This window comes from Phycodurus eques, chromosome 4, assembly GCF_024500275.1.
Source record: "Phycodurus eques isolate BA_2022a chromosome 4, UOR_Pequ_1.1, whole genome shotgun sequence".
In the NCBI taxonomy this organism is placed as follows: domain Eukaryota; kingdom Metazoa; phylum Chordata; class Actinopteri; order Syngnathiformes; family Syngnathidae; genus Phycodurus; species Phycodurus eques.
Window position 1 is genome coordinate 22,737,696 of NC_084528.1, and position 20,803 is coordinate 22,758,498.

At 42.7% G+C, this 20,803-nt stretch overlaps 2 protein-coding genes across 9 annotated transcripts in view; both read right to left on the bottom strand.

Moving 5' to 3' along the window:
- Positions 1–2,267: 2,267 nt before the first annotated feature.
- On the bottom strand, positions 2,268–6,895 carry LOC133402118 (cortexin-3). Its single transcript, XM_061675710.1, has 2 exons — positions 6,806–6,895; positions 2,268–4,493 (listed from the first exon to the last, which is right to left on the bottom strand). Exon 2 carries the CDS (start codon positions 4,402–4,404, stop codon positions 4,153–4,155), a length of 252 nt encoding a protein of 83 aa, XP_061531694.1. The 5' UTR covers positions 4,405–4,493; positions 6,806–6,895; the 3' UTR covers positions 2,268–4,152.
- A 6,481-nt stretch (positions 6,896–13,376) lies between these two features.
- The window catches only part of sema6e (sema domain, transmembrane domain (TM), and cytoplasmic domain, (semaphorin) 6E), a 197,866-nt gene continuing 190,439 nt past the window's right edge, over positions 13,377–20,803 (bottom strand). For all 8 annotated transcript variants that reach the window (XM_061674687.1, XM_061674689.1, XM_061674692.1 and 5 more), the window contains one exon: positions 13,377–16,196. In XM_061674687.1, the coding sequence (XP_061530671.1) occupies positions 14,980–16,196 (1,217 nt within the window). In that variant the 3' untranslated portion in view covers positions 13,377–14,979. The remainder of the gene's footprint in view (positions 16,197–20,803) is intronic.

Below are 20,803 nucleotides of genomic sequence, written 5' to 3' on the forward strand. Positions count from 1 at the left end.
ACAAAGCTGTTTGCTAGGAGTAGGTTTAGGGTTAGGGTGGGCTATGATGGGTCAGGGTTAGGGTGGGTTAGGGTTAAATCACATACTTCCTTTCCAGTCTGGAAGCAGAAAGGCGTGTTCTACTGGGATGCCGCAGCCAATCATCCTGCAGTGGCGCATTTCCTGCAGCCAATAATATTGAAGCAGGGCGTGTCCTGCCTAGAACACGAGTGGGGTACCAAATAGCTCCTCAGTGACACGCTTGATCGCTTAACAAGCTTGATCGACACCTCTTTGATACACCTAATGGCCTCTCGTGCTCACACACCTGATACACTGTGGTTGCCATGGTAACATGTACAGTATTCTCAGTTCCGAGCGTCAATCAACCGAGTCAGCCAATGGGAGCGCTGGACTCACGAGCACATCAAAAAGGGCGGCTCGCGCCGACTGTCAGCGTGATTATGACGGCCATGACAGGTTGATCAAGCTGCTCAGTTCCCATCTTTGAAAGGTTGCGTGTTACATAAGAAGATGAACGCTCGTTTCCAATTCTGATCCGCAAGCGCACGTCTTCTCCAGCGAATGTTTGCAACACCTTGTTGTTATTCCGTGTGATGCTCTGCTGGGCCTCAAAGAACAGCCTGCAACCATTCTGTGTGTGTGTATGTGTGAAAGTTTTTGTGTGTGTGTGTGCGTGTGTGTATGTGTGTTCATGTATGTGTGTGTGTGTACGTGTGTGTGCATGTGTTTGTGAAAGTTCATGTTCGTGTTGTACTTTTTTCCCTTGTGCACGTGTGTATTTGTGCGTGTGTTTGTGTGCATGTGTGTATTTGTGCATGCGTTTGTGCATATGAATGTCCGTGTTTGTTTGTTTCTTTGCCGCATGAGCATGTATGTTTTGCGTGGGAATGTGTGTGTGCCCGACTGTGTGTGTGCCCGACTGTGTGTGTATGAGTGCCCGAGTAATGTGCATTTGTGTGTGTTCACCCTCTGTCTGGCTTCACAAGAGAAGCAATCGAGCCCCCAGCGGGTTTGTGCTGGCGGCGGCTGATAAGGTGAAATTGAAATGTTTTCTGGCCTCCGAGAACGCCGCCACCTCCTCAGAAACTGCCGGATGGCTCGGAGGAATCCATTTTTTATTTGGGTCTGAACACCTGATGCCTCCGCCGCCTTGGCTGTGAAACCTCATCAAACAAACGAGAAAGAAGGACACTGAGTAATTTGACCTTTTAATTCCCCCCAAAATGGAAAGCTTCTTCAGAAGCGCGAAGGCTCCTTAAAGGGCGCGGAGGCTCATTCAGGAGCTCCGACACTGACAGGAAACATCGGGAAGCGTGGAGCATGCACGGAGAGGCCAGCGACATGCACACCACCAAGCCAGAGAGAAACTTGTGCGACTGGCAGGGGGGGTGGGGGGGATAAAGGCCACAGCATCACGAGAACGGCGCGAGAAAGGCTCAAGCGGTCCACTTCCTGTCTCAGCAGGAAGTGCACGCGTGGCGAGGGAGGAGTTGGGCGCGAGGGGAGTGTCTCTCTTTTAATGACATCACCAGGAAGAAAAGTCTGTAAACAATCTACACTACAAAGGCAGAGGTGGGCGGAAGTCACCTTATGTGCAAGTCATAAGTCCCGAGTCTTAACCTTCAAGTCCCAAGTTACTGTGGCAAAAATAAAGCAAGTCGAGTCAAGTCGTGACTTGGGTTAAGCAATTGAAATAATCTAAACCCAGTATTTTCACACATTAGCACTTTCCACTTAGTATCTGTACTTGAAGCAGTGTCTGTAATATCAATTACTTTATTCTCTTAACCGGTGTGGAACTGACATTAAACTTAGCTAATGTTTGACCAGCTGTTAGTTAGCTAAACTGCAGAGTAAACCCAGACATCCATCCATTTTGTCATTCGGGTCGCAGGTGACCTGGAGCCAATCGCAGCTGGCTTTGGATGAGACGCGGGGTACACCCGGGACTGGTCACCTGTCAAGAGGAGGCCACGTATAGACAAACAACTTTCACAGTGAAGAAAAATGTCGTCTTCGGTGAAGCTAAAAGTACGGAGAACATGCAAACTCCATACAGGAAGGCAGGATTTGAACCCAGGTCCTCAGAACTGTGAGGCAGGTGTGCTAACCAGTCGCACACCATGTCGCTGACTTGTCAAATCCATCCATCCATCCATTTTCTGAGTCGCTTCTCCTCACTAGGGCCGCGGGCGTGCTGGAGCCTATCCCAGCTATCATCGGGCAGGAGGCGGGGTACACCCTGAACTGGTTGCCAGCCAATCACAGGGCACATACAAACAGACAACCATTCGCACTCACATGCACACCTACGGGCAATTTAGAGTCTCCAATTTATGCATGTTTTTGGGATGTGGGAGGAAACCGGAGTGCCCGGAGAAAACCCACGCAGGCACGGGGAGAACATGCAAACTCCACACAGGCGGGGCCGGGGATTGAACCCGGGTCCTCAGAACTGTGAGGCTGACGCTCTAACCAGTCGGTCCACAGGACTTCAATGTCGGTGTACTATAATTTACGTCGAGTCTTACCAAGAACAAGCCAAGCCAGTCAAGTCTCAAGAAGTCAGAGTCAAGTCAAGTTATACATTTTAGCCAAACACATCCCAAGTCCTTAAAATTGACGACTTAAGTCAGACTCGAGTGGACTCAAGTCATGTGACTTGAGTCCCCCACCTCTGCTATAAGGCGCACAGCTGGCGAGAAGCCATGGCGTCAGTGGGCGAAGGCTTTGGTCGGAGGACGGAGACAGAGACGACCGACGAGATGCCGCCGCGGTCGAGGCGCCGCCGCCGTCCGCCTACCAAGTGCCGGCAGTGACCCTGCTTGAGGAACACGGACGTCACGTGACGATAAACCACACGAGACAACATGTGGAGGCACACGGTACAGCACTGTCAACTTTGGGTCCGACACCGCCACCGCCAATGTTCAAAGGATTTACGTTAAAGGGAGCGCTCCAAGTAGAAGAAGAAAGAGAAGGCGGCGGGAAGCCTTGGAGGAGGTCGACTACGCAGGTTGGCGGGACAACACTGATTGTCTAAATCTAGCAAGGACGCTGGCATGTAAACTCTGTTTTGACCCTGTTTAGACGTCCACACACAAGATGGCGGAACGAGGTAGTCCACGAATGGAGGATGAGGGAGGAGGAAGGAAGATGTCCACTCAAGGGGGGTAGGGGCGGGGGAGTACGTCCACTCAGGGCAGCCATTTTCCCAGCGCAGTCGCCGTTGTCCAAGGAACTTGGACCAGTGGTTCTCAAACTGGGGGTCCGCAAGCTGAAACTTGGGAGTTCACGAAATAATTTTTCAAGAAATTATCTCGTATAATTTCGTTAAAAGTGCCGCGAATAGCCAAAATCCGCAAGTAATTGACGCCCTACCCAAAAAGGTTTGCATTGGCCTATAGATGCCACAAGATGGCGGCAAATCACTTTTTTCTAGCGCGAAGCCTGATTAAATGAAGCTCCTCCCCTCAGTTCAACATAGTTGCTTGGCACCAAGAGGCCACCAGATGGTTCTAACCCAATTAAAAACTGATATAATTGTGACATATCATCACAGAAATCTGACACCCTTGCGTGAATATTTGTTTCCGAGAACAAAAAGAATTATTTTTTTCGAGAATGTCATCCCGTTTTTTTTAAGCATGAATGTGTGTTTTCCAGAATAAAGTCTAATATTACATGAATAAAGTTGTATTTTTGAAATTCACTGAAAATACGATGACTTTATACCCTCGTTAAAATTTGACTATAGTCGTAATATTATAATATTACGAATTTACCCTGTAAAAATAGAATTTTATTCTCGTAAAATAACATCTTTTTATTCTGACAAAATCTGACTTTATTCTCATAGATTATGACGTTTTATCCAGAAAAAAAGTCAAACTCAAATCTCGTGAGATTACGATTTATCCTAATTCTTGTAAAATTCTGATATTTTATCCTGACAAAATCCAACTGGTAACATCATGTAAATGGGCAATAGGTTTATTGGAACCCACAGCCGGTACGTCTAGAATGCATCCCCCCGCGCTAAACGGGAATTCCCATGGAATTTAGGAATACGCGTGGGAGTTATGTTTTAAGATTTTCAGATCCGGCAAAATTTCTCCTCTGGACCCCAAGAGTTTGAGAACCCCTGGCTTAGACGATGCGATAGTCGAAGGTGTCCTTCTCGGTGTGGTCAGTCCAGTTGGACGAGGGCATGCTGCGGTACGGGTCCAGCAGGATGCGGAAGCAGCGCACGATGAGGAGCGCCAGGAAGATGAAGAGCAGCATCACAAAGACGAAGGCCGCCTTCTGCTCCAGCGTCAGGTAGGACGCCGCGTGGTGGCCGCCACCCGACGACGACAGCGTGCTGCTGAAGAGGCCCTCGGCCATCCTGGGCACGTCCATGCTGGAGCGTCGCGGCTCCAGCGCTGTGGCCGGCGCTCGATAACCACGCGCGGAACAGGGGGGTGTGCGGGAGCGCCGTGGCCGGACGCCTGGAAAGGCAGCGCAAGGCAGACAAATCCATCCAACAGTCAATCAATCATTGAACAAAGTACCACAAATGCTTGATTGATTGTTTTTGTTCTCTTCGGTCATGGGTGTCAAACTAGTTTTTATCATGGGCCACGTTGTTCTGATGGTTTCCCTCAGAGGGCTGTTATGGTTGTCAAACCATGTTAATATAGTATAATAGATGTGATGCACAACTAATTTCTGCATTTGACAGGTAGAAGCACTTCCTTCTGGTTCAGGTGACTGGCAGGAAAACTGGACAAAGCGCCCATAGGAACTTTAAACGTCTACAATGCTTTGCTTTACACAAGATGTCTTTGAGAGCTACCAAAGACAATATCCGATGTTTTGGCTCATTCATGTTTACATATATAGTATCATATCATAATTGTATAAATCAATGATATGCATGTATTTAACTTGTGTATGAAAACACCAGGCATGAAGACAACAATTGTTTCGCAAGTTCGGGTTCATACTATACCAGCCCGTAGTTATGCTTGTCAGCGCAGCATACACAGGGAGTCCGCTAACCTGTTTTCCAGGTTTGGTCATGTGACGTTCCGCAGACAGCAGATGGCCTCGTCATATTACGACATATACAGTGAATCCCAGCTATAGTGTGGTCCATCATTTGCACCCTTGCCATAACCGATTTTTAAGCAATCGTTTTTTTTTGGGGGGGGGTTTACAGTAAAGTGAAATCCCGCTACACCCAAAATCTGCAAATAATTGACGCCCCCCAAAAGGGGTTTGTAATTACCTACATTTGCCTCAAGATGGCAGCACAGCACTTAAAATAGAGAGGATCATAAAGCATCAACACCATGCACCAAGCACATACACGATGACGATTTTGTTAATAAAGAAATCTATTCAGTATTTAAATTATTATTATTATAGTTAATTTACTCAACACACAAGCTTTACAAGTGCTCAGTGCACAATTCTGAGAAGCCCACTTCTTTTCTAGGAGGAGTTGAGGCAATAAGAACAGTAAAGGGAGGTGTTCCCTTAAGAGGCAATCAATTTGTATAAACATGTTCATAGTCATTAGTTCATTCTCGGGGGTCACTTACCCCCCCCGCCCCCCAACCAAACGAACATTTATATGAGGTTGATGGTGTAAATAGAGTACAGTTGATGGTTTCTTAAGTTGAGTTCTGATACTTATAATGCATGCTCGTGTAAGTTGGCGGTGTGTTGTGAGCAGATGACAAAAGTCTATTGCAAATATTAATTTGAATATGTTTATGGGCTTGCTTAATGGACCAGATAGCATAATTTCATTCAAGTTGTTAATTATCTATTATTTGATGGACCAAGTAGCATTAGCCTGGGCTTTATGGAGATGTTAGAATGATGCATTCATACACATTAGGGCTCTGATCTAATTCGTACATTTGCATTTCCATCAAACATATTTAAAATCAAATAGTTCCTCATTATGACTCATAATTTGACATTCTTGTGATCAAACTGAGACATTTAAAAGGTAAACTGTGCTAACAGAAATTATTTGATGCTTAATTGTGCAGGCACCACCAACAGTGAGACAACTTGCTGTAAAATATATTAAAAATGTACTAAAACAATACAAAAGTACATCATAAAATATGATTAAAATAACATTAAAGTATAATAGAAATATAATCAACCATAAAGTTAAAATAAAATGCAAATATAATAAGAATATAATCATAATATGATATAAATATATAGAAACATAATGAATATGTAATGTAAATACAAGAGAAATGTTATAGCAACATAATCCAAACATAACAATATGGTTTGAATATGATTAAAATCATGATAATTCATATATAAAACTATAAGATTATAATCTAAATGTAATCAAAATAGAATAAAAATCTATTATAATTATATATTTTTTCATAAATGATGATTATGCAATAGAAATATAACAAAAACTAACATTTTGATATAGGAGAAATAATTTCAAATAGAATCAAAATGTGATGAAAATATTATACAAACCTTGAAATATAACAAAATATTATACAAATATCATGGCAATATTATGAAAATATCATTAAAATAGAATCTAAATTGAGAAAAATGTGAGTACAAATAGAATATGAAATAAAATCAAAATATAAAAATTGCGGCGTGCTCTCGTATGTGTACCTAATCAATTGTTCAGTTGTTGTTAGAAAATGTGCAGGCGTTGGAATGTTGCTGATGATCAATTAAAAATAAACATAAATATAATGAAATTTTGAAGTATACTTCCTTGTCCCTGTCGGTGTCAAGTGCGCGCATCACTAACCTGCTCCTGTTCTTGCTGTTTTCTCGTGTGTCGTTTGCTGTCGTCACGTCAGCCCGCCATCACGCCGCCGCAGCCGGTTCGATCCCCGAGTCCGCACGAGCCGCCCGCCGTGTCTGAGCGTGTCTCTGTGCGCGGACCTCACCCTGCCGTGCGTGCGTTTCTCTGTGCGCGCCCCCGCGCTGTCTGGCAGCGATGGAGCGGTACCCCGTCGCTACGGGCAACCTGTTGCCATGGCGATCCTCCAGCAAGGTGATGTGGCGCAAGTCAATGAGCGAAAAGGGTGCGGCCCTCACGCGGCAAAATTTGGGATTAGTATTTGACATGTCTTCAATATGTCTCAATGTGTCTTTGATTTGTCTTTGAGGTGTTTTTGATGTAGGAAGGATCAGCTACATAGAGGTGACTCAAATAGTCTTTAAAATGCCTTTGAAACGCTTCAAAGAGAAATTAAAGACATTTCAAAAACTATTTAGTCTTTGAAATGCATTTGAGACACTTCAAAGACAACTCAAAGACATTTCAAAGACTATTAAATGTCTTAAAGAAACCTGTATTGACTGTAGCTGATCCGGCCTTACATCAAAGACAAATCATAGACACATTGAGAAAAAGACAAACCGAGGCATCTTTTGTTTGTCTTTGAGGTGTCCCAAATGTGTCTTTGATGTGTTTTGCATACACCTTAGGCAGGATCAGATACAAAATAGAAGTTTCTCAATTAGTCTTTGAAATGTGTCTTATTTCTCTTTGCTTTTGATGTGGGCATGCCTTTCAAGTAGTCTTTGACTTGTCTTGGATGTGTCTCAATGCGTCTTTTATTTGTCTATGAAGTGTTCTTGGTGTGTCTTTTGATGTGTCTGTGAGGTTTTGTTGTGTCTTAAGTGTTTTGATGGAGGTGGGATTAGCTGGTGTGTCTTTGAGGTGTTTTTCCAGTTTTTTTTTTTTATTTCGTGTTTTTCTTTGACATGTCTTCCTTTGGGCGGCACGGTGACCGACTGGTTGCACATCTGCCTCACAGTTCTGAGGACCGGGGTTCAAATCTCGGCCTCGCCTATGTGGAGTTTGCATGTTCTCCCTGTACCTGCGTGGGTTTTCTCCAGGCACTCTGGTTTCCTCCCACATCCCAAAAACATGCATTAATTGGAGACTCTAAATTGCCCGTAGGTGTGAATATGAGTGCGAATGGTTGCTTGTTTCTATGTGCCCTGCTGTTGGCTGGCGACCAGTTCAGGGTGTACCCCGGCTCCCGCCTGAAGATAGCTGGGATAGGCTCCAGCACGCCCGCGGCCCTTGTGAGGATAAGCGGTACAGAAAATGGATGGATGGATGTCTTCATTTGATTTTTCTTTGATTTGTTTTTGATGTGTTTGTGGTTTGTCATATAGAGGTTTTCACGTTTTTTTTGAATGGGTTTTTGATTTGCGTTCGAGGTATCTCTGACATTGAAGACACCAATGTGTTTTTGATGTGTCTCTGAGGTGTTTCTGATGTAGGCAGGATCAGTTACTCTACAGAGGGTGACAACATAGCATGACACCCTAATGGGTCTGTGGGGTGTCTTCAATGATATCAAAGACTTTGCTGTGTCTCTACGTGTCTGATGGGCTTAACGTGTCGTTGAGCTGTTTTTTTTTTTAATGCAGGTATGATCAGCTACATTAATAGAGTGACATCCTAATGTGTTATTGAATAGTCTTTGGCATGTCTTCTTTTTGTCTTTGACGTGTCTTTGATATGTGTGGGGTGTTTTTAAAGCAGGCAGAATTAGAGCAAATGCAACATACACACGTATACACAAAGAGTCAAGTCAATGTGAGCGACTGGGGATTTCAAAGGCAACATCATTAAACTTCTATAATGTAATATCTGTAACATATTCCAATTCCGAACTTTGATTCAACTCCATACTGTTATCGTTATGTTATGGTTTAAGCAGGTTCATCGAAGGAAGTTGGATGGAGGAGAGAAGCTGTCTCCATAGGAGGACGGTGGATGGATGAAAGCTTAGGAAGATATGGCGCATGCATGACTGGTGGGTTACAGAGTATGACCAATATCGGAATGTCTAATGCAATACTGTCGAGGAAGTTCACATGATGTGGTAGTAAGTACTTTAGGGTCACACTGACGGTGAGTATGATATGATTCAGGGGTAAAGAGTAATAAGGAACATCAATCGACACCCCTGCAGAGGTTATGATTCGTAAAGTGGCAGATATATGGAAGATGGCATTAACAATAAAAATAGAGTAACCGTGGTATAATGAGCTATTAGAGTCTGGGGTCTAATATGGACGAGATGATGCAGTCGGGTCCGAACTAGGGTCTATAAGATGTACGGGACTAAAAGGGGAACGATGTGAAATTTAACAAAAATGTAAGTTACAGTACGACTGAGGGGTAAAACATTGCAAGCCGCTGCGGGTGGTTAGGGGAGCGTGCCAAGGCTCCACTGGATTGGGGAGAAATCAGGAGGGTCTCATAGTGGCACCCCTGGCCCTTTTTGGGTCAGTTAATTCAGGAGGCGCATGGACTAGCCCATGACGCAAGGGGGGTGTAAAGCGAAAAATTATGAAAGAATATGGGTTTGGGCACCATATGGGGCTATATTACAGGCAGATGGCGTCACGGTGGACGACTGGTTAGAGCGTCTGCCTCACAGGCTGAAGACTGGGGTTCAATCCCCAGCCCCAACTGTGTGGAGTTTGCATGCTTGCCTGAGTGGGTTTTCTCCGGGGACTCCAGTTTCCTCCCACATCCCAAAAAACATGCAGGGGAGGTTAATTGAAGACTTTAAATTGCCCGTAGGTGTGAATGTGAGTGCAAATGGTTGTGTGTTTCTTTGTGATTGGCTGGCAACCAGTCCAGGGTGTACCCCGCCTCCTGCCCGATGGTAGCTGGGATTGGCTCCAGCACTCCCGCGACCCTTGTGAGGATAAGCGGCTCAGAAAATGGATGGATGGATATATTCAATAATATTTAATACATGATACGTATGTGTATGGGGTTCCCTAAAGTGTCAGCATGTGCATGTAAGTGGTGTAGTGTCGTCCTCTGCTGGCGCTCAGTAAGGACTGCAGCATCGTTTTCAGCCAATGATATGCTGTCAATCAATCAAAATATGATTTATATTCTCACAGGATGACTTTTGTTCTTTAAAAATCTGACTTAATTCTTGTAAAATTATGAATTTTTTTCAAGCTTATCTTTTCGTCATTTAAAAAAAAAAAAATTCAAATAAATTCACATTTACTTTTTCTTGAATAGATATTCTTACATAAATATTTTTCCAAAATATGAATTTAAAAATAATTACTTATAATACATAAAAATTACAAGTCTTTAAAAAAATAACTATTTTTTGAAAAGAAATCATTACATAATTTTGTTTCAACAGAATTCCCCCCCAAAAGATTATAGCATTTCTTAAAAAAACAAGATAAAATGTTTATATTGTAAAAAATACGATTGCAACATTTTTTTTCTCTCCTTCCCCCCAAAATATGACTTAAAAAAATGTTTTTTTCAATTTAAAAAATATATTAAAAAGTCTAACCCTAATCGTTACCCCACTACAAAAAGCACTTTTTCTTGGAAAAATTTCAACTATATTCATGTGAGATTAAAACCGTCCTCGAAATATATCACTTTTACGATTACAACTTTTCTTTAAAAAAAAACCAAAGGTATTTCTCTGCAAGATTACCACTTTTAATACAGATATTACTTTAAAAAATAAAAAAGATTACTAGTTCTAAAAAAATGCAACCTTTTTTTAAACAACTTTATCCTTTAAAGACAACGTTTTCTCGAAAATGCAACAATTTTATTCCCATAAAATAATTAAAAGCAATTCTCAAAAGGGTGGAATTTTTGCTAAACATTTTTTTCTTTCTCTAAAAAATACAACTCTATCCTAAAAACAAAAATAAAACTAAACCTAATAAAAAAAATTTGGGGAACGGTAAAACATTTCCTTTCATATAAACTTTTCCTGTTTACAGATGGACAGATACTTTACATTGAATGTAGGTATTTTTCTTCTTTAAAAAAAAAAAAATTTTTCACAACATATTTTCAGGAAAACGAATATTTATTTATTTAAAAACATGTAATTTCGACTTTTGAAAAAAAACCCTATATCCTCAAAAAATTTGACCATTCTCGAAAAAAACCCCTTTGTTCTTGAAAAAACAAAGTTGTGGTTGTAGTTGCTGTTTAATTCTCATAAGGTTATAAAAATGTTCTGGAAAATTATTTTTTTTAATGTGACTATTCTTGAAAGAAAGAACTCATAAAAGTGGCAAAACTTTACTCTCATAAGATAATAAAAAATTCTCCAAAAACATTCAAACTTCCATAGGAAAAAAAATGCTATTTGAAAAACTGATTGAAAAATACAACGTTTATTCAATAAAATTCAACTTTTTTCATGACTTTTTGGAAAAATAAAATTGCTCTTATTAGTTATTAATTATTCAATTATATATATACAACTTTTCTTTCTTGGAAAAAAGATTTAACTTCATTCTCGTAACATTATGATCTTTTTTAATTGGATGACGTAATCGAGTGTCTGGCATCCGAGGGAACTTTCTGCACCACAACTGCACGACCACAAGATGTCACTACAAATCCAACAATCAATCTGAATGAATCAAATGCAGTAAACAAACAAACCTAGTTGTCTCAGGAAGTAAAAAAAAAAAAATAACAGCAATCATAGAATATATATATATAATATTATATTATTATTTAATTATAAAAACCATTTAAAAACGGCATTTTGTGTTTAGTTGTGTTGTCTTTGACTCATTACATTTGTTTGATGATAGGAAAATTCAAGTGTGACAAACATGAAATAATAAAAAAAAGACATCAGAAAGGGGGCAAAAACATTTACACACCGCTATATATTAACTGTATTTTAAATAAAATAAAAGACAGAGCTTCTTTAAGGAGCTGTCTTTTGTTGATGAAGAGTATTAATGAAGATCCTAAAACGTTCCACCAAGAGAAAAGGAAAAGAATATGAACAAAATTCAGAATACAAAACTAATTTGTTGTGTTTTTGTGCGATTGCTTTCTTGTTCGGGTTTCGTGTAGTTGTACAGTTGTTGTAAGTTGTTTTTTGTACAAACACGACTTACAACCATGACATCTCGTCTGATGAAGCATACACTTAACGTGTATTTCTTTTATCATGATTCTTACGGGGTCCTGGTGTGTGTTACATGACAAATAAATAGCAGATAATTGTTCATCTTCAATCTTGACTGCAAATGGCTGTGATGGGGGTACATTAGAGACTTATGTACTGTATCTCGTGAGACTCATTGGTTCTTTAACACACACACACAATTGTTAATTGTTACAAGTGTGAGGTCTTGACCTTCACATGGCCTAAGTGTGATTACTCATTCAGGTTTTTCTTCTTCAACAAGCACGAACTTCGGTGTCAAATCTCCAATCGTCTTTCATCGATCAGCACGCTGTCATTGATGCTGACTTTCAGGCTCCAAGTGTGTGTGTTTCCATTTCCACTTTTTGCACTTCCTACACTTGTTCCTCCTCCAACGTTAGCTCGAATGCTAACTAACGCAAGTGTTAGCTCACATTTATTAGACAGGGCTAGCGGTCGCAATTGTTAGCGTTCGCTAAAGGAACAAAAACAATATATTGATTTTCTTTTTTTTTTTCTTGGTAACTTTTTTGATGACTGTTGATGTAATGATGTCATTACTCATTGTTTCTTTATATCTCCAGAGCCATGCTTAAGATAATGCAATGAAAAGAACAAGAAAATAGTGCAGCTTTGGACGTGTTATAGAAATAGAAACAAATGAATGACTGGCGAGTACGCTCTTTTAAATACGTCTTATTGGAAATGACCTAATTTTAAATCATAAACCTGACTACTGTTCCTAGTCACCGTGCGTGCAGGCTCTTGCTGTGATGCTACACGGGGGGCTCCATCCTGGTGGCCTGTGGCCGTGGTCTATGGTCCAATCCTGGTCCAGATGGCACTCTGAGACAGTGTTTCTTCACCTGGATGCTTTGTACTCAGCCTCAAGTTTTAAGTCATTAACGGTATAATTTATAACCTGCAGTAGTATTATTTCTTTTGTCTGAAAAGCACTTACGAATAAAGTTCTAATTATTTGATTTGATTTTGGTCTGATCGCCAGCCAATTACAGGACACAGACAAGAATCCACACTCACATTCTATGACTAACTTTCGGTCGCATTAGGGGGAGCTGGAACCGATCCCAGTTGACTGTTGGCGCAAGAAGCAGTGTACACCCTAGACTGGTCGCCAGCCATTTGACCAGTCGCACATATAGACAAGCATTCAGTCACATTTAGACCTACGGACATTGAGTCTTGTCAGTGAAGCTAACATGTTTTTAGAATGAACATGCTAACTCCATACAGGAAGGTTCTGAGTCCAGATTCGAACCCAGAACCTCTTGACTGTAAGGGAGGCAATCTAACCACTACGCTGCACGTCCTCTCATTGTCATAATGATGCCGAGTATGAAATAAGCCACGGACATTTGTGTAGTCAGTATGTTTTTATTTACAAGCATTAGCCACAAATTGTGTCAATAAGAAGTGCAGTTCTCTCCATTGTTGTTGCGGTTGTACAGTTTGTACGGGAATGTCGGCCTCTGGCGGTCCAAAATGTTCCCACTGGAGAAAACGTCCGTGAGCACCAAACAAACATTTCTCCCTTAAAAAAATAAAATACAAAATCAAAACAAAAACCGACACCAGCAAGTCATCCGCTTCAGCCTACTAGTCGCACCGCCCCCTCAAAAAGTAAATCATTTCTTGATGCAAAACAGAAAAAGTTGACTTTTTTTTGTGTGCTAATGACAATCAAGTCAGGATTGTGTGATGCTTCCAACCATTCATTTCAAGAACATCTTAGGAACATTTCAGGAACACTTTAGGAAAAAGCCACAAACGTACTTGTGGTTGTTAACAGGATTTGGGGGCTTTTACCTTTTTTGGGGCTTAAGGGTTTTGGGGGGAGTTTTGAGGGTATTGAGTATAATAAGGCAAAGACAAAAGTTACTTTCTTGCTAACTTGTCATTACAACTTGACACATATATTAATATGTACTGCAGATAGTATATACAGTATGTGGCTCTACACACATACAGTACACACCCACGCACGCACGCGCACACACACCCACATGCATAATAGAAACACATTCTGGTTAGCAACACAACGACATCGCAAAGAAAACAAGAACGAAGCGTCGCAGTGCTTCACACGGCTTCAAGTCTTTACCGCAACTTTGAGCAACCTTAGCATCCTTGTTGTCGATGTAGTTGTTGATGTAGTTGTTGTGAGTTCGTTGATGTAATCTATGAAATTGTGTAGTTGCTGATGTTGTTTATTAAAGAAGTCACTGACGTAGTTATTGTTGATTGCCAATGTAGTCATTTATGTAGTTGATGCAGTCGATATACAGTAGTCATTGATGTACTCCATATACAATAGCTGTTGATGTAGTTGTGTCTCTGATTTAGTTGTTGATGTGGTGGGTGTAGTTGTGTTTCCGTTGCCGTGGTTGATTTAGTCAGCGGAGTTGTTGTAGTTATTAAAGTATTCATTAATGCAGACAATTTCGTTAGTGTAGCCGTTGATGTAGACACTAAAGTAGGAGTTGTTGATGTATTTGTTATTGTGGTCGTTGATGTAGTTGTTGCGTAGACACTGATGTAGTTGCTGTGGATGCAGTCGATGTAGTTAATCCAATCGATATAATTGTTGATGTATATATGTATGTGTTATTGTTGATGCAGTCGATGAAGTCAATGTAGTTATGTAGACTATCTAGTACAATTCAGTTGCCATATTGTTGTAGATGTTGTCTTTAAAGTAGTCGTTAATACAGGCGTTGTAGGCATTCTTGCAGTTGATGAAGTTGTTGATGTAATTGTCGTGTAGCTGTTTGATGTAGTGGCTGTGTAATGCTCAATAAAGTCCCTGGCGGATGTAGTTGTTGCGGTTGCACATTGAGGACGCCATCAACTGCTCTACGCTGCGTCGCGGTGAAAGGTAAATGTAGTGGTTCACGTAGAAGAAAACAATACCAATATGGTACAAAGATAATTTTCCACGTCAACTTGAGGTGTCGGTCCGTGTTCAAAACTGTCAGTAGTTGAAGTTGCCGTGCGGGCTGACGGGCGATGAAGCGGGAATAAAGAGCGGCTTGGGCGGGGCGTCTGGTTTTAGCGGGGGGCCCCTTCGGACACCGCCGCCCCTGAGAGGGGTGTCTTGATGGGCGGCGTTGTAACGCGCCAAGTACCCGGGCGGCAGTAGGGGGAAGTGGCCCTCGCAGCTTCCTGTGGAGTTTATGCGAGCCAGGAGGGGCGGCGGCTGGTGGGGGGTGCCCATGCGTTGGCTGAAGCTGTGATGGCGAGGGAGTGCCGCTCCGCCGGTACCGGCACCCATGAAGGAGTGCCTCTGAGACGAGGACTGGCGGCGTTCCAGCGTGGACGGTTGCTGGGGCGGTGGCGGCGGGTCCGGGGGGACGTCCAAGCGGCGGGTCAGGCTGTCGCGGGGCAGCGTGGACGAGCTGTAGTACGGCGCCGACTCAGTCTCCGGAATGTGAGGCTGGACGCGGCCGGCATAGGCCAGATGCCCCGCGGCCACCGCCCCGCCTGTGAAATGCCCCCCCACCGGGCTGATGAGCTGTGGTGTCTTGGCGCTGCCCCCCTCGTGGATGTGCTTGAGGAGCTCGTCCAATGAGGTAACTTCCATCACCTTGTGGGCGTAGCCGGGGTGTTGCGGCAGGAGACGTTCGGCGTTGTGGACCTTGCGCTCGTCGGGGAGGCGCGACGCCCCGTAGGGGAACACGTGGGCCGAGGATGGCCGGGACGCGTTGTTGCAGTTGTGGTTCTTCTCCCATTGGTTCCGGAAGGCCTTCATGCTCTTGATGGGCAGCTCGGGCGTGGAGTCAGGCGTGGGAAGTCCGGAGAGTTCCGAGGACGAGCGCAGGTGGTGGTGGTGGGGCAGCACCAGATCCCCCATTGACATCCCGTGGTGGGCGCTTCTCCTGGGTGCCTCCCTGGAGAACAAGGAGCTGTAGATCTTGGGAGAGGACGCCTCCAGCTTGTCTTCCTTGCCAGTGCTGGCCTCCAGGAAGCCGTTCAGCTTGGCCAGACTGCGCAAAGACAGCGCGTGCGGGATCTGGACCTCGGGATCCTTGGGGAGCTTTGGAGTCTTGTGTCCGGCTCGGTTGCAGTAGCAGGACACCAAGAAGCCCGATAGGAAGGCGCCCAGCACGAAGGCCACGAGGACGCACGCGATTAGCAGCGTGTAGTGGACACTGTGGTTGCTCTTTTCTGCCTCCGGGGGGCGCCGCACGCCTGAAAACAACGACGACGATACAAGATCACTTATTATGCCTCTGGTCTCTTTGCTGACCATTTATGCCCACATTGCTTCCTTTTAAAAATAAATAAAAAATAATAACCATTAGCATAATAGCTGTGCTAATACAAATGTAATGAAACTCCCACAAGGGTGGGGACTTTCATCTGATTTTGTCGTTTCCAACTGCAACTGTGACTACATCAATAATATGCCATTTACAATTAAATTGTACCTTTTAGCTCTATCGCCACCACTTTTTGGACAATTGAAACCCATAAAAAACATTTTGGAAACCCTTATTTACTGACTGACAATTTGGGTAAAATGGATTTCACGAGATTACATTTATCAATTATTGGATAAGGAAACAATTTCATCCAATATTTTTAGTTGAATGGTTCACTGCAATGGGGCAAATGGATGATTCAGTTTGGATTTTAATAAGTTCAAGCGCTCTACACTGACTGTAGAAAGCCCATACTGTTAAGCAAAATGAAAAAAAGGTGGTACTGAGAATATCAAAGAAAAATGAAATAAACTATGCATGAATTAACCAAAAAACATAACATACATAAACAATTACAGACTGTCTAACAAACCAGTAAAACCAAACAAGGGTTAAAATATGAATAGCAATGAGGGGCACAAACATCTGAAGACGTTGTCTACCTGGTACGGTGAGAAAAAGAAATATTGGAGGAGCTCAGCAGGAACTGGTTGCCAGTCAATATCAGGGCACAAACAGGCCAGTCCACATGTGCACGCACCCACCCAACACAACACACACACACACACACACACACACCATGCATAATTTAGGTCCACGGTTGAGCTGGACCCTATCCCCTGACTTTTGGGTTGAGAAGTGGAGTAAACCCTGGACTGGACACCAGTCATTCACATGGCACATCTAGACAAACAACCATTCACATTCACACCTATGGACAATGCTAGCCCGACATGCTCACCACTAGGTCACCATCATTTTCATCCATGCCGGGAGCAAACGTGAGCCTTAATTCTATTGCTAATAACAAATAGTAAAAATAAGTGCAGTGACAGAAGAAGCACAATTGAGCTGTCAGGAGCTGCCAATCTTTCTTATTTCTCGCCTCTTGGCCCCAGCAGCGCACAAAATGGCCACCGCGCAAATGACTCAAAATGGACTTGATTGACACAGCTCCTGGTGTGTGTGTGTGTGTGTGTGTGTGTGCAGTGTGATGCATGCGTGATTTGTATGTGGCGTGTGTGTGCGTGATGTGTAAACGACCTTGGTCCACACTGCCGACCATCTGGGGTGTCACGCCTCCTCTACGCCCCCAACAGCCCCCACATGACTGTGTGTGTGTGCCCCTCATTAGACCGCGCGTGTGTGTGTGTGTGTGTGTGTGTGTGTCAACATGCAGGTCGTCCCAAGCAGCAGAACTGCTGTTGAAATCTTTGCTGAGGAGTGAAAATGATGGAGTCCAAACGATGTTAATGATTATAACAAGATGATGATGAGCGTTATGATGATGACTCATCATCATGAACTGATCAATAATTAACAATATGCAGTGGAGCAAAACTCATCTTTTTTAGGCTGGAATTAACCCTAACGTGATCACTCGCATACATGGAGGACAAAATCCTTCAACATTTACAAGAGTTACTTCAAGGTTAATTAAAATCCACCACTGACAAAATGAGAATGTGCACACAGGGCACAATTGTGTCAGTGGTCAGTCGTGTTGCTGTTCAGTCAGTCGTGTTCATTATCAGAATCAGAATCATCTTTATTTGCCAAGTATGTCCAAAAAACACACAAGGAATTTGTCTCCGGTAATTGGAGCCGCTCTAGTACGACACTTTTGAGACATAAAGACATTGACAAAAAAAAAAAAAAACAGTCACTGAGCAATAAAGGGTTGCTAGTTATCTGGTAATGCCGGTAATTACTATTTTTCTTTTGACAATTGTGCAAAAAAATGCAGAGTCCTCTAGCACTTAGAGCAGTTCGAATCACTAATATTGCAATAGTCCGATGCAATGACCATTGTGCAAAGGGCGCTGAGACTTCAAGCAAGTCGTGCGATAATCTGGGACGATGTTGATTGTGCAAATGTTGCAGATACTCCTCAGTCAGTGTGCAAATGGAGCAGATGCTACTCTGGCATGAGTGGCCAGTATTGGTCAACAACAGATATGCAAATAGTGCAGCGTGGCGAGACTACTACAGTGAGTGCACGAGTAATATATAATTGGCCCGACAGAATCTTGATTGACTTATCAGTTGTGTAACACTAAACAGTCAGTCATGCAGCAGTCACTCGTGTTAGTGGTCAGTCAGTTCAGCAGTTCGTGGTCAGGTGCGTTAGTCAGTCGTGTTAGCAATCAGTCGTGTCGCATTCGGTTGTGTTGGTGGTCAGTCATGTTAGTCAATCATGCTAGCAGTCAGTCACAGTTTGTCGTGTTCTCAGTCACTTGTGTTAGTAGTCTGCTATGTTAGCGGTCAGTTGCATTAGTCAGTCATGTCAGCATTTAATTACATGATCTGTCAGTTGCGCTGGCAGTCAGTTATGTAAGTCAGCGGTGCTAGCAGTCAGTCCCGTTAGTCATTTGAGCAGTAAGTCGTGCTAGTGGTCAGTTGTGTTGATGATCAGTCTCATTAGTCAGTGGTGTTAGCAATCAACGGAGTTAGCGATCAGTTGAGTTGGTGATACTGAATGTTGCTTGAGTCAGTAGTGGTGACAGTCAGTAGCGTGACTCGTGTTAGCAGTCCGTCGGGTTAGCATTGTCACTAGTCACATTAGTTAGTCGTGTTAGCTTTGAGATGTGTTGGTGGTCAGTTGCGCCATTTTGTCGTGTTTACAGTCAGTCGTCTTAGTTCGTTATGTTAGTAGTCGGTCATTGTTGTTTGTTGGGTTAGTAGGTTAGCGGTCCATTGTGTGAGTCAATTGTGCTAGCAGTCAGTCACAATTCATCAATTGTGTTAGCAGTCAGTTGGGTAAGTTGTGTTGGGAGTCAGTTACATTAGTTTGTCGTGTTGGTAGTCAATCGTTTGGGTCGTCAGTCGTGTAAGTCAATCGCTCGCCCCCAACAAGATATTGACAGATGGATATTGATAGATTGTTCTTTTACACCAATCCCCTCCAATCATGCCTTGTTGGAGGTTGCGTTGGGAACATAAAAGGGAACTTCCTCAAAGGGCTCCTATTGATAAATTGATTTCTTAAGAGCTGTGTCCCAATACTTGTGCTCATATCTTGAGCAGGGTGTGGTGTTGAAGATATTAGCGGAATAAAGATTAGACTGACAAAAGTGTGAAATGCATGCAAGTGTGTGTGTGTGTGTGTGTGCGTGCGGGAAGAGGTACCAGTCGTCATGGCAACTGTGGCAGACAACGGCGTAGACTCCCAGGAGGCTTTTGAGGCCTGAAAGTGTCAGACGTGTGCTGACGGATCAAGACAACGTAAAGATAATCAACATCCAACAAGAAGTGCCTTTTTCTTTTATTTCTTCTGTGTTTCTTCATCAGTCCATTGAGTGCACACAATAGAAGACAACTTCTAAAAATGAATCAGTCATGTGACCACACCAGCACATTAAAAACTAAATCTTTTCATCCATCCATCAGTGGACAAGTGACACATTTCTACTGAGCAATTGTGATGATCCCAGGAATACTGTGTATATATGTGCATGTGTGAATGCGTATGTTTGTGGAAGACGGAGAGAAGAAAAAAAAGAGCAAGGCATGATTGACAGGTTGTCATTTGAGAAAATGTTTTGAAGATGCGAGTATTAGGTATCTCAGCGCACGTCCTCACCGCGTCGTGGGAGGACAAACACCAATCATTGGAAATGAAAACAGACAGAGTGCTTATCTTTCTGCTTTCCATCAACAAAGTGAAAAAGTGTCTCAGGGAGGTTCCTCTCATGCTCAGCAACTCAAAGTCCTGAGAAGACATCATTGACTGTCCACAAAAAGCACTAAGTGTGACACGACTTTATAAGGGCTGTGTCGGGAATAATTCACTCATTACCTACTCCCTAATCATTGTATAGGGATGTGTATTTAGTGGACTGCACAAAAATAATAATTTTGGAGCACCACTCAGATGCACAAATTAATTAATCATGTCAAAATCAATTAGAATAACATTGTTTTAAGATGAGTGTACTTTACTCAATTAATACCAACAAAGCAATAAATGTCCATCCTGGTGCCAAAGAAATGTGTTGAAGTGAGTTGTGGAGCTTCATTTCGACAAAAGTAAGCCTTGCTGCCATCTTGTGGTATATTGGTGCCAAGGAACTGTTGAAGTTAGTTGTGAAGCTTAATTTAGTCAAAAGTAGTGCTTTGCTGACAATTTGTGGCATCCCTAGGCAATTATAAAACTATTTTGGGGGTCTTGTGGATTTTCGATATTCGCTACAATTCGTCCCAATAAATTGACACCCCCCAAAAAGGGTTATAATTGCCTACAGATTCCCCCCCCCCCAATAAAAAATGGCAGCAAAGCACCCTAAACTGGATCATAAAACATCAACGTCATGCTTCCAGAATGTACACAATCACGCACCCATGTTACATAAATGGCTGTATTCAGTCATTAAA